Here is a 14423-nt window from a genome sequence, read left to right on the forward strand (position 1 = left end):
GTAGAGATTCACTATATATGAGAAAAGAAACAGATAATTTATCAATTGGAACCCCTGATGAAACCTTCGGGTGAAACAAGAGCTTCTTGTCGGGAGTTTGCTTAACTAGTAACATCGGGAGTGGGAATATATTGAATTAGGAACATTGGGAGCATATAATAAAGTGTATGTTGAATTAAAAATATTTGGGAACACACAATAGAGTAAAGGAATGTTTATTTATGTAACAATTTCTCAATATTGGATACTCTTTGGATAGAATATAATGCAAGCAATGAATTAAATAATTCAAGGATACAGATTACATATCGAGTGATATTTTTAATAGTTTAAGTGCAATATCGAGAAATATCAGAAAGAAATTGTTTGTATTTTAATTGATGTGTAATATTTCATGTTTACCTGTATTGGTATTGTTAGTATGTATGTGAGAGTGAATGGGTGAGATATGTAATGTGATATATTTTAAGCATATTTATGTTTTTAAAGGAAAGTTGTAATGAATAAAGTCTTTTGTAAGTTGTCACATGGGTATGTTGTCGATATATTTGATTTATCAGCGAACATCTGTTACAGGGGCACAGCTTTACTTATTCCCAAAATCCTATGCAAAAGTTGTAAAACAAAAATCTGCAGAAAAAAGCATACAAAATGATGGATGCTGAAGTTCTACCTTTTAAACTGGAAAAGACTAGCTTGTCTTCATTTTACTAATTATGTAGGGTTTGTTTGTTTTTTTGGCAATACTTACATTTGCTGCAGTAAAAATACTCAAAGCTCTTACAAATATCTGCATGTCAACTATTTTTTTTTTGTACCCAACCTTTTATCAGATTTTAATTCATAAAGCCCTCCCCCCCAGCAAAACGGAGATGTAAAAAGAGAGCTGAGTGTGTTCTGAGGCTATTTGTAACTCTATATGTAACTGTTGACTGAAATTCCAGAGCTGGAGCACTGCCAACTGGTTTATTGTGCCTGAGGGAACTTACCGATCTATATATTCTGCACCTCTACCTTCTTTCATCTGCACTGGGCAACCGAACAGCAGTGGGGCAGAAAGGAGAAAGTGCTTGAACACACACACAGATAAAGAATGTCTCTCTGTAAAGATTCCCGCATTACCATGAGCGATGGGCATAAAATCCCAATAATTGCTTTAGGGACTTTTTCTCCAGAAGTTGTAAGTACATCTATTTTATATGAATTTTTTAATTGTTATAAAGCAATGGTAAAAAAAAACAAACAGCTTCTGCCAGTCTAAGATAAGTAAATATATGTTTAGATGCAAATCTTTAAATGATGATTAGATGGACTTTATAAATGGATAATAGGCATAGGGATTTTTAACAATAGAAAATCAAATTCTCTGTTGATTTAGGAAAGGAATGCCATGTTTAATTTCAACAAAAGCTCATTTAAAATTCATGTATCTTGCTTCTGCCCTGTGAAATGAGACTTTTATTTTTAATTTCCTTTACAAACTGTATTGTCTTGTCATAGTAAGGATGGATTTGGGATTTGTTTGTATTATTTTGAATCTCTTGTACTATACTGTATTGATGTATTTTATAAGATGTAAACTGCCTTGGGTCCCATTTGTGAGGCAATAAGGGTGTATATAAACTTAAGAATAGAATAGAATCTAACTTTAGGCTATAAATATGAATTTCCTTAAACCAATATAGTCTTATTATGAAGATTATTTATGTACATAATTTTTTTAGGATTACAAATAATTATTTTCAGTCAGTACTAAATCCTGAGAATTATCCTTGTCATTGTCCCTTTTCTGTACTCTGTAATTATATTTTATTGTTGTTATTGCTATTTTGTAAATATTTTTCTCTTTTTATTTTAATCATTTTGAGGTGAATTTTAAAAGGGTTGCTCATGATAAAAGGCCCATACATGCAAGTCTGGGCTGCATACGACCAACGTATATTTTAAAACTGCCCAATTATGTGCATGTACGAGCAACCCAACACATGGAAAAAAGATTCAATGTTAGGTTGTGTCATGGTGTTCCGGGGAGGGGCCAACATTTATGCGTGTAAATACGAAGTTTAAATCCCACACCTGCAGTATGCATCGGGCTGTTATTCGCACTTATTTACTTCTGCTTTTGATGAGGTGTAAGTCTGAAGAAATCTTGTTTCAGTCTTAAAATTTCTGGGTGAGGGGTCTGGGTAAATTGGGGAGAGTGCAAGCTGAAGAACCAGATGGGTCTGGATGACTTAGAGATAGACTGGGCAAACTGGTAGACTAATTGATCAAATTGGCTATTTTCTTCATGCATGCATGTTTTAAAATCTGTTTAGCTGTGTGCATTAAAGCTGACAAATTCATATAGAAGATATACGAATAATGTTTGCTCATGTAACCACTTAAAATTAAGAGTGCACATACTAACCCTAGGTGTATTTTAAATCATACGTGCACACTTGTGCAGACAATTTAAAATTCCTGTGTATGAGGGCGCACATGCACTCATTTTAAAGTTACCATCTTTGGATATCATTTTTAAAGCCATTTATGCATATAAAATTCTAAAATTCACCCAAGCTCAAAGGTAAATTTTCAAAAATTATGGAGCAGATTTTCTCGGGTTACGCGCGTAGCCTTTGAAAATCTGCCCCTGCCCACGTCGAGCCTATTTTGCATAGGCTCGGTGGCGTGCTCAAGCCCCGGGACGCGCATATGTTCCTGGGCTTGCAAAAAGGGGCGGGGCATGGGCGGTCTGGGGGCGAGGCGGGGGTGTGGCCGGAGCCTCCAGGCACAGTGGCCATTTACTGCTGTGCCCAGGATCGCAGGCCGGCTGTTGGCCGGCGTGTGTAAGCTATGCCTGCCAGAGGCAGGCGCAACTTACCCGACAAAGGTAAGGGGGAGTTCTAGGTAGGGCTGGGGGGCGGGTTAGGAGGGGAAGGGAGGGGAAGTGGGGGGAGGCGGAAGGAAAGTTCCCTCCGAGGCCGCTTCGATTTTCCGAGCGGCCTTGGAGGGAACGGAGTGGACTCGGAGGGAATGGAGGAAGGCTGCGCCGCTTGGCGCATGCAAGTTGCACAATTGTGCACCCCCTTTCATGCGCCAACCCTGGATTTTATAACATGCGCGCGGTAGCGGGTTGCGCAAACAAATCTACGCCGGCGCGCACCTTTTAAAATTTGACCCTATTTGCGTAAAAAAGGCTATATACATGTGCGTGCATGTAGCCGTGTGTGTGTAAAATCTATTTTATAAAGGGACTACACATGTGTGTATATGTACCTTCATGCGTAATAGTATATGTGCAAAAAGAGGGTGCACTGCTGGCAATTTGAGGCATAGTTAGCATGTATGCACATAATGAGGTATTTTAAAAGCAACATACACACGATTGTCATCTGATTAAAATGTGTTCATTTACTACTGTTCTTTAATGTACACAAGGAACAACTTTAATTTTGATTGTGAACTTGGCCTTTGGCGGGTTGACTTCTCCGGGTGAGTGGTCACAGGAGCAGGAGGCACTGGGAGGTGGTGTACCAGGGGCAGAGTAGGACATACTGGGGGCAAATTTGGATAAACTGGGTCATACAGAAGGGTCACCAGCAGAGACGGGGGTCATATGAGGGGGTGGGAATGAGTTTACCTGGGATTGACAGGGTCATATGGGGTGGTAACTGAGACATACTGGTCCATACTGGGGGTAACTGAAACAGATTGGGAGGACTGAGTCATACAGGGATACACCTAGGGGCTGGGAGTGCATGTTACAGGGACATACTGGGACCTTATTGGTGGAGGGAATCAGTGGTAGAGATTGCCTTTTCAAAATGACTCTATAGCGTTATGGATACTTATGGCACAATGGCTGAGGAGGGAGAGAGAAAAGAGGAGGAGGAGGAGGTACCCTTTACAGAGAGTATACAGGACAAAGGCAAATTTTTGGATCTCTTAGAGGAGTATTGCCTCAAGCCATGTAATGCATCAAGCCATGATGATGATAGTGCTCTAATGCACGTTAAACAGTATATACCATGCAATAGAGTACTATTGCAGCAATATCAAGTGATATATGCTCTAATTTCCATGGTCCTGCCCAGATTCCCTCCCCTGTTATAATGACCTGATTTGTATGCATGTGCATACATGAATAATGCAAATGCATGCAAAGAAGGTCATTAATGGGCAATTTATTGTTAATATTTTATTGTGGCTGACTGAGAAAGTGGTCAGCTGTGATAAAATAACAATATCTTTTCAAAATTCAGTAATGTTAGTGCACTGGGACCCTAATGCGGGTCCCAAGACTCCTACCCTACATTTAAAGGGCCATGCAAAACCTTAAAAAATTTCTGCTGCCCACAAAAGTTGAGTGGGGGTCAGAGCTGACCTCGGGCTCAACCCGGGCCACTATCAAGATGACCCTGATGTCTCAAAGTAAAAAAAAAAAAAATTAACGTGGTCATGCAGCAACTGCCCCCTCCTCCCCCCAAAAGTAAAAAAAATGCATTGGGGTTCAAGGGGATCTCCCCACTCCCCGAAAGGTAAAATAAAATGCATTAGGCTTCAGGGGCACCCTCTCAACCAACACCAAACTTGTTTGTGTATAATGCCCCCTGGGCACTCCCCTCCCACCAAACATATTAAGAAAATTAATTGGGGTTCAGTGGGCCCACACCCCACACCCTCAGGCACCCCCTCCAGCTCTGGGCCCCCTCCCAAACCCTCCGAATCTTTAAAATGGATACAAGATCCTGCGATGGGGCCTGGAGCATCCCCTTGCACCTGGTTCAGTCAATACCATTTTTCAAAATGGTGCCGACCTGTCCTTGCCCCGTCACAGGATGGAGCAAGGTCCAGGGATTGGACTTAGGCCAATGCATTTTTTTAACCTGAGGGGGTGGGGTCACCCTGAACCCCCAATGTACTTTATAATCTTTGGGGTGAGGGCTATCGCTGCTTGACAAGGTTAATCTTTTTATTTTGAGGTGTCGAGGTCACCTCAAGTAGCGGCCCTGGGTTAAACTGGGGGTCAACCTTACCCTGCTCAAAGTTTTCTTTGTGCAGGCAACTTTTTAAGTCAGCCTTTTAAGGCAATGGTGGGAGATTGGGGCCGCCATTGCACCTAAAGGGATGCTAGCTGAGTTCTTTTGACCTGTGGTATTTGGCAGCAAGACAAAAGAATTCACCATAGAGCCACAATGTTTTCTCGGGGGAGGGACCTCACTATCACAGTAATACCCCCCTGCTGTGGGACCGCTCCCATGAAAAAACATTGTGGTTTAGTGCAGTGGTGTGTCGCCAAGCACATGCAGGTGTGTCACCACACTTCCCGGTCATCCCCCCCCCCCCCCCCCCCCCCCCCCCGCTGATCCAGCTGCTTCCCTTACCCTAGCAAAATAGGTCCTCCACCTGGGCTTAAAATGCTGATAGCCTGGGCGGAATGCGGCAGGACAACTGGAGTCAGCGGCACCAGCATGCTCTCTTCTTCCTATCCCCCTCGACCTGGAAGAGGAAGTGGTGAGCAGCGAGTGCGTGCGCGGGAAGAAGAGATCATGCTAATGTGGGCAGCATCGTCCCAAAGAAGCGAAGAGAGGTGCAGCCTAGGGGTGTGCATTCGTTGTGAACGAATGCATATTCTGCAATGTATAGGTCCCTATTTGTTGCATTCGTGAGTCCACGAAACACATGGCGAACCCCCACGAATGCAACATATCATTACCGAATTTTTCCCCATCTTAAGGAGCGAATTTAAACAAAACTAACTAAACACCCCCCTCTCGACCCCCCCCCCCAAGACTTGCCAAAAGTTCCTGGTGGTTCAGCGGGGGTCCTAGAGTGATCTCCTGCACTCGCACCGTCGGCTGCTGGTATTCAAAATGGCGCCAATAACCTTTGCCCTTACTATGTCACAGGGGCTACCGGTGCCCTTGGTCGGCCCCTGTCACATGGTAGGAGCAATGGGCTGACCAAGGGCACCCGTAGACCCTGTGACATAGTAAGGGCAAAGGCTATCGGCGCCATTTTGAATACCGGCAGCTGACGGCCTGAGTGCAGGAGATCGCTCCAGGACCCCCGCTGGACCACCATGGAATTTTGGCAAGTCTTGGGGGGGTCAAGAGGGTGGGGGTGGTCCAGCAGGGGTCCTGGAGCGATCTTCTGCACTCGTGCCGTTGGCTGCCGGTTTTCAAAATGGCGCCGATAGCCTTTGCCCTTACTATGTCACAGGGGCTACCAGTGCCATTGGTTGGCCCCTGTCACATGGTAGGAACACAAGATGGTGCCGGCCATCCATTGCTCCTGCCATGTGACAGGGGCCGACCAATGACACCGGTAGCCCTGTGACATAGTAAAGTCAAAGGCTATCAGCACCATTTTGAATACAGGCAGCTGACGGCGCGAGTGCAGGAGATCGCTTCAGGACCCCCGCTGGACCACCAAGGACTTTTGGCAAGTCTTGGGGGGTCAGGAGGCTGGGGGTAGGTTGTAGTTAATTAAATTTAAAGGGTTAGGGTGGGGTGGTTTTTTTTTTTGTTTTTACAACTTTAATGGGAAACGAATACCGAATTCAACTAAAGGGCAGATCGGGTTTTCCCCCCCATTGACCGAATGCAATGTATTTGGGTCCCAACGAATACGAATACCGAATCCAACAAATGCTTTCCGTCTGCACATCCCTAGTGCAGCCTAAGGAATGAGCAGTGCGGCTCGGAGAAAAACGTGAGGGCTGAAAGGCTGCTGCTGCTATTGCTTGTTCAGGGGGAGGAAGTGAATGAGCAAGCATATGTGTTTGAGGTGCTGTATGTGAATGATTGAGGCCTGTATATGTGAAAGAGTTTCTGTAATGATTGAGAGCCTGTATGTGAGAGATAGCATGAGTGGAAGTGTATGACAGAACCTGTATGTGTAAGTTTGTGATTGAAAATCTATTTGTTTGAAAGAGTATGCATGTGTGATTGAGATCTTTTGTGTATGTATGATTAAGATCCTGGGTGTATAAGTAAGAGAGAGAGCATGTGTAGCTGTGTGTGATTGAGAACTGGTTTAGGTGAGGGAGCATGTGAGTATGTGATTGAGAGCCTGTGTGTAAATGAGAGAAAGAGAGAGCGCATGTGTGTAAGCATGTGAATGAGAGTCTGTGTGTGATTGAAAGCCTGTATATGTAAGCATGAAAAGACAGACAGCATGTGTGTAAATGTGTAATTAAGAGCCTATATAAGTGAGAGAGAAAAAGCATGTGTATATGTGAGTGATTGAGAGCCAGTGTGAGAGAAAGAGAGGAGAAAGTTGCAAGCAAACCATCCCTCATCCTGCTAATTCAAAACAATCTCAGGGCACCTGGATATCAAACGTTCCCAGGTATGCAGAGCAAAACATTTTTCCTTATTATTTTTCATTATTGGGCCTTTAACTCTGCTATTTTGAAATAATTTATTGGTATCTAGAATTTTTTTATGAGTTTTTAATTATTGGAAATTCCATTCATCAGCTGTTTCAAAATAATCTATTTTTTTTTGTATGGTTTTGCTGCTATTGGTTTTATATTTTTTGATTTGTTTTATAAGGATTGGTGATGTTTCTCTTTTTTCTTTGTTACACTGCATACAGAGACCCTGGCTTGTTGCAGTTTCCAATTCAGTTTTTGTCCGCTGCTTCTAGTTATGAGTCTGTGTGTGATTTATTCTTTGTTTAGTGAAGGTCAGCACATGTGATTCAGGTGAGGTTTTCTGCTGGTGTGCAGTTTCTGTGTAGGGCTCTCTAGTAGCCTGGCTTGTTCCGTTTTCTTAATAGGAGGTGTATTGATGTCTTAAGGCCTGGTGTAATATTTTCAGTGTTGCCTTTTCTTAAGTAAGGTGTTTATTGTTTGAGTACTAGAAATTGGTGCTGTTTTGTTGTGGGATGTTTACTATTTATGTAATTTCTGTTCAGACAGTAAATGTTTCTTTCCCTTGTGTCATTCTTAACAATAAAAATAATACTGGGCCTTTATTTTTTATTTCCGCCGTGAATTGTAATGAGCATTGTGTCACACATGTGAGCGTGGCCTGTCAGGTGTGTCATGATGGGAAAAAGGTTGAGAACCACTGGTTTAGTGGCTCTAGGCCATAGATTGTAAGATCTCTGGGGATGTGGAAATACCTACAGTACCTGAATGCAATCTGCTGAAATTGCATTCAGGTACTGAAAAATGGAATATGAATCATATAAATAAATAATAATAATAAATGTCAAGTTCCTAAGCCAGCAGTTAGAGCAGGATCTGCAACCTACCACCCACAGTGCCGGTACACATCAATGTTACTACCTCCCTGGTATTTTTGGTCACCAGCATCTTCCAGACACTTCTAAGAGTCATGGCTGGAATCAGCCAGTCTGTTACCTCTATGTTTAATGAACAGTTCCTGGCTGCCTTGCTCAGGAAACAAGCCTATATATATCAAATTGCATGTTTCTCTTCTGTCTTGGGGTCTATCAATTGTACTCACATTCCTATAACAGCACCAGAGGAAGACAAGGCCACCTAGCACAACTGCAAGGGTTTCTATTCTCGCAATATGTAGGTGGTCTGTGATCCTGGATGTCATACTCAGGTTTCCGGGATCCACGCATGATATCTATATTCTCTTGCATTCAGAAATTCATGACTGTTTCTAGGAAAGACACATCACCAGGGCTGGCTTCTAGGTAAGAATACACTTATCACAACCACAATACATCAACTAAACTCTTCTTACTGTGTCCCTCATATCTAGGTGGATTGACTGCTTCAGCCCAGGAGGACAGCTCTAATCCTGTAAGAACTGCCATGCTGGGTCAGACCAAGGGTCCATCAAGCCCAGCATCCTGTTTCCATCAGATGCCAAACCAGGCCACAAGAACCTGGCAAGTACCCAAACTCCAAGAAGATCCCATGCTACTGATGCCAGTAATAGCAGAAGCCATTCCCTAAGTCAACTTGATTAATAACAGTTAATGGACTTCTCCTCCAAGAACTTATCCAAATCATTTTGAACCCAGTTACACTAAGGGGCAGATTTTGTAGCGTGCGCGCGTGGGGTACATTTGTGCACGCTACCCGGCGTGCACAAATGTATACCCGATTTTATAATATGTGCGCGCAAAATATGCAAAATAGGCTTGGCGCGCGCAGGAGCAGGTTTTCGGGGATACACGCGTAAGTTATGCGCATAACCCTTTGAAAATCTGCCCCTAACTGCACTAACCACATCCTCTGGCAACAAATTCCAGAGCTTTATTGTGCATTGAGTGAAAAAGAATTTTCTCTGATTACTCGTAAATGTGCTACTTGCTAACTTCATGGAGTACCCCCTAGTCCTTCTATTATCCAAAAGTGTAAATAACTGATTCACATCTACTCGTTCAAGACCTCTCATGATTTTAAAGACCTCTATCATATACACCCTCAGCCTTCTCTTCTCCAAGATGAACAGCCTTAACCTCTTCAGCCTTTCCTCATAGGGGAGTTGTTCCATCCCCTTTATCATTTTGGTTGCCCTTCTCTGTACATTCTCCATTGCAACTATATCTTTTTTGAGATGCGGCGACCAGAATTTTACACAGTATTCAAGATGCCGTCTCACCATGGAGCGATACAGAGGCATTATGACATTTTCTGTTTTATTAACCATTCCCTTCCTAATAATTCCTAACATTCTGTTTGCTTTTTTGACTGCTGCAGCATACTGAGCTGAAGACTTCAAAGTATTATCCACTATGATGCCTAGATCTTTTTCCTGGGTGGTAGCTCCTAATATGGAATCTAACATTGTGTAACTACAGCAAGGGTTATTTTTCCCTATACGCAACACCTTGCACTTATCCACATTAAATTTCATCTGCCATTTGGATGCCCAATCTTCCAGTCTCGCAAGGTCCTCCTGTAATGTATCACAATCTGCTTGTGATTTAACTACTCTGAATAATTTTGTATCATCTGCAAATTTGGTTACCTCACTCGTCGTATTCCTTTCCAGATCATTTATAAATATATTAAAAAGCACCAGTCCAAGTACAGATCCCTGAGGCACTCCACTGTTTACCCTTTTCCACTGAGAAAATTGACTATTTAATCCTACTCTCTGTTTCCTGTTTTTTAACCAGTTTGTAATCCACGAAAGGACATTGCCTCCTATCACTGTTACGTTCTGTGTGCCTTGAACTAGAAGTGGGCCCTTGGGTTGTGGTGAGTGAAAACTCCGCCCACAGGGAGGAGCCCTGTGGGCCCTTCCCACAACAGGCAAGGTCTCAGCAGTGATGGACAACAGAGGAAATAGCTTTATTATACAGCCGATGAAGATCCGAGGAGTGGATCAATAGAGGGTGACCTGCAGCTGGTTGGTCCGAGTAGAATCTTCAGCATGGAGTAGTCTGATGAATACCTTCTCTAGGTGTAGTTTGTGTTGGCAACTCTGGTAGTGGTCCGCAGTGCGGGGTAGGCTGGAAGCTGATGGAAAGCTGCACAAGACTGTAGGGATCTGGTAGTGGCCCGCAAGCGGGGTAACCCGGGGATCCGTGCCACAAAGGTAGATGCACAGAATCTGTACTCTTGCCAGTACTGTGGAAGTAGATGGAGGATCAGGCAACTGAGGAGGTCCGAACAAGAACAGCAAGGGTCTTCCGAGGATGATGCAGGAATTCACTGGAACAGAGAAGCAGAGAGTAAAGGCTCTCTGAGGAGCGGATAGCCCTTAGTGCGACAAGGCCCCTGAGGAGCGGGAACCTAGGTCACCCAGTAGGATAGCGAGACGGAGTCCCCAGTGTGGTGGGAAACAGCAGGACCGGAATCCTTGCTAACTCGTAGTGCAAGAAGTCAGCTGAGCTTAGTATGGTAAGCGGATGATGTCTTGCAGTGGGGACATCCCCGAGGATCCCACCATGACGCGTTCAAAAAGGGGGCAGGTGTGCGCGCGCCTTAGGAAACCCCTGATGTAAGATGGCTGCTGGGAGTGCTCACACTGTTCTGGGCATGCCATGAGGGTTGGCATGTGGAAGCAGAGGTTGCCGTTCTCCCCAGACTTGGAACTGTACAGAGAAAGGATGTGAGCAGCAAAGGTCACAGCCGCCTGCGACCTACGGGCACAACAATCCCATGACTTTTTAGTTTTCTTAGAAGCCTCTAATGAGGGACTTTGTCAAATGCCTTCTGAAAATCCAAATACACTACATCTACCGGTTCACCTTTATCCACATGTTTATTAACCCCTTCAAAAAAATGAAGCAGATTTGTTAGGCAAGACTTCCCTTGGGTAAATCCATGTTGATTGTGTTCCATTAAACCATGTCTTTTTATATGCTCTATGATTTTGATCTTTAGAATAGTTTCCACTATTTTTCCCGACACTGAAGTCAAGCTCACTGGTCTATAGTTTCCCGGATCGCCCCTGGAGCCCTTTTTAAATATTGGGGTTACATTGGCCACTCTCCAGTCTTCAGGTACAATGGATGATTTTAATGAAAGGTTACAAATTTTAACTAATAGATCAGAAATTTCATTTTTTAGTTCCTTCAGTACCCTAGGATGCATACCATCCGGTCCAGGTGATTTGCTACTCTTTAGTTTGTCAATCTGGCCTACTACATCTTCCAGGTTCACAGTGATTTCTTTCAGTTCATCTGACTCATTACCTTGAAAACCTTCTCTGTGTTGCGCCCGTTGGTCGCAAACAGCTGCGCCCTCTATTGCTCACCTTTTTTCTACCTGACTCAGTGCATTTTGGTAAGATGGCTGCCTCTGCTTCTCCTCACCATACCCTCCAGTGTCCTCGGTCTGGCATGGGCGATTGCATTCACCATCTTTCTCTTGGAGTCACCTAGGGCACGCTCGTGCGCAGCTCCGTCCTTTACGTGCGTCATGGCGGGAACCTCGGGGTCGTCCCTACCACATGATGTCACTAGCTCTTGTATTTAATCTCTGCTCATGATTCCTTTTACAAGTTAACAAGGAATCCTCTATGCTGATCTCTCCACGTTACCAGATGCCTCCGCTCTGTGTACTCTCGCTCCAGGACGACTTAGGTACCCGTTCCATGGGGGCTTTGCCTCGCTCCTCCTCACCCTCCGGGGTTACCGCCTACCAACTAGGATGCCTAAGGTACCCACTCCTCAGGGGCCTTGATGAGCTCCTACCTTCCCTTCAGGGTTGCCTCCTCATTACCAGGACGCCTACGGTACCTGCTCCTCGGGGGGCCTTGTTCATCCAGGACCTCCGCTCCTCAGGGGTTCCCCTCTACTACAACTAACCAGCTCCAGAGTGAGTACTGCTGCTCCAGTTCTGTCTCTGCATTGTCTCACTCTCTCTCCATAGATCCTCGGCCTACCCCGATTCGCGGACCACTACCGGACCCATCTCCCTCTTGGGACCTGGTGAAACTGTGGAACTTCCTTTTCCACCGTGCAATCTACAGACGGAACATTATCATCTGGTTCCTCATCTCCTGGCTGGAATCATTACCCGTTCCTCGGGTCACCATCTACATTGCAGTACAATAAAGCTAATTCTCTGTGTCCATCTCTGCCTTGAGCTAGCCTATCGTTGCAGGTCCGTACCATCTCTTACAGCGACCAAGGGCCCACGCTTCAATGTCCAAAATGCAAAACTCCAGAACTGGTATTTCCCCATTATCCTCATTAGTAAACACAGAGGCAAAGAATTCATTTAGTCTTTCTTCACTAAGAGTCCCTTTAACCCCTTGGTTATCTAACGGTCCAATCGACTCCCTCACAGGTTGCTTACTTCGGATCTATTTTAAAATGTTTTTATTATCATGTTCACTGTGATTTGGTTCAGTTAATCTGAATCATCACCCATGAAAACCTTGTCCGGAACGGGATGGCCTTATCTTCTTTAAGTGCCCCTTTAAACCCCTGACCATCCAATGGTCCAACCAACTCCCTCACAGGATTCTTACTTTGGATATACTTTAAAAGTTTTTATTATGAGTTTTTGCCTCTACGGCCAAATTCCTTTCAAATTCTCTCTTCACCTGTCTTATCAATGTTTTACACTTAACTTGACAATGCTTATGCTTTATCCTATTTTCTTCAGATGGATTCTTCCAATTTTTGAAGGATTTTTTTTGGCTAAAATAGCCTCTTTCACCTCACCTTTTAACCATTCTGGCAATCGTTTTGCCTTCCATCCACCTTTCTTAATGCATGGAATACATCTGGACTGTGCATCTAGGATTGTATTTTTAAACAATGTCCAATTGTCCATGCCTGTGGAACACTTTTAACCTTTTGCAGCTGCACCTTTCATTTTTTTTTTAACTATTTTCCTCATTTTATCAAAGTTTCAATTTTGAAAATTTAGTGTTAGAGCTGTAGATTTACTTATTGTCCCCCTTCCTGTTATTAGTTTAAATTTGATCACGTTATGATCACTATTGCCAAGTGGCCCCACTGTTACCTCTCTCACCAAATCCTGCGTTCCACTAAGAATTAAATCTAAAATAGCTCCCTCTCTCGTTGGATCCTGAACCAATCGCTCCATGAAGCAGTCATTTATTACATCCAGGAACTTTATGTCTCTAGCAAGTCCTGATGTTATTTTTATCCAGTCAATATTAGGGTCCTGTAAACTACCCCACTGGCCAATGCACAAGCATATCTCACTGTTCTCTTCCTTCTCCCCTGCAGCTGATAGAGGATATTCACTCAAAAACTGGCTCATGATCTCATTTGCTAACCCACAGACAGCTGCAGTTGTTTGCTACAACAGGGCACACCAGCAGGCCAGGGCCATTATCAAGAGATCCTCTGACCTACTGAAAACACATTTCTGCTGCTTTGATAGATTTGGGAGATGTCTTCTCTACAGCCCCTCTAAGGCGTAGATTTTAAAAGGGTTATGCGCATAAGTTATGCATGTAACCCTTTAAACCCCCCCCCCCCCCCCGCGCACGCCGAACCTATTTTGCATAGGCTCGGCAGCGCGCGCAAGCCCCGGGATGCACATAAGTCCCGGGGCTTTCCTGGGGGCATGTCGGGGGCTTGTCGCGGCGGCGTGTCATCTGTGGGTGTTCTGTGGGCGTGACTGTGGGCGTGTTCCGGCCCGGGGCGTTCCGGGGGCATGGCCATGGCCTCCGGACCAGAACCTGGCGCGCGGGCAGCTGGCCCACGCGTGCGAGTTACGCCTGCCTCGAGCAGGCGTAACTTTGTCGACAGAGGTAGGGGGGGTGTAGATAGGGCTGGGGGGGGGGGGGTGAGTTAGGTAGGGGAAGGGAGGGAAAGATGGGGGGAGGCTGAAGGAAAGTTCCCTCCGAGGCCGCTCCAATTTCGGAGCGGCCTCGGAGGGAATGGGTAGCGCCTCGGAGGGAATGGGCAGCGGCCTCGGAGGGAATGGGCAGCGCGCGCAAGGCTCGGCGCGCGCAAGGTGCACAAATGTGCACCCCCTTGCGCGCGCCGACCCCAGATTTTATAAG

General features: G+C 44.7%; 1 protein-coding gene across 1 annotated transcript in view; it reads left to right on the forward strand.

Annotated features, from left to right (window-relative positions):
* The first annotated feature begins 1007 nt into the window (after window positions 1-1007).
* The window catches only part of LOC115090539 (prostaglandin F synthase 1-like), a 123936-nt gene continuing 110520 nt past the window's right edge, over window positions 1008-14423 (forward strand). Inside the window, exon 1 of the mRNA XM_029599762.1 lies at window positions 1008-1180. Coding sequence (XP_029455622.1) covers window positions 1094-1180 — 87 coding nt within the window. The 5' untranslated portion in view covers window positions 1008-1093. The remainder of the gene's footprint in view (window positions 1181-14423) is intronic.

Source organism: Rhinatrema bivittatum, chromosome 4 (genome assembly GCF_901001135.1).
Source record: "Rhinatrema bivittatum chromosome 4, aRhiBiv1.1, whole genome shotgun sequence".
NCBI lineage: Eukaryota > Metazoa > Chordata > Amphibia > Gymnophiona > Rhinatrematidae > Rhinatrema > Rhinatrema bivittatum.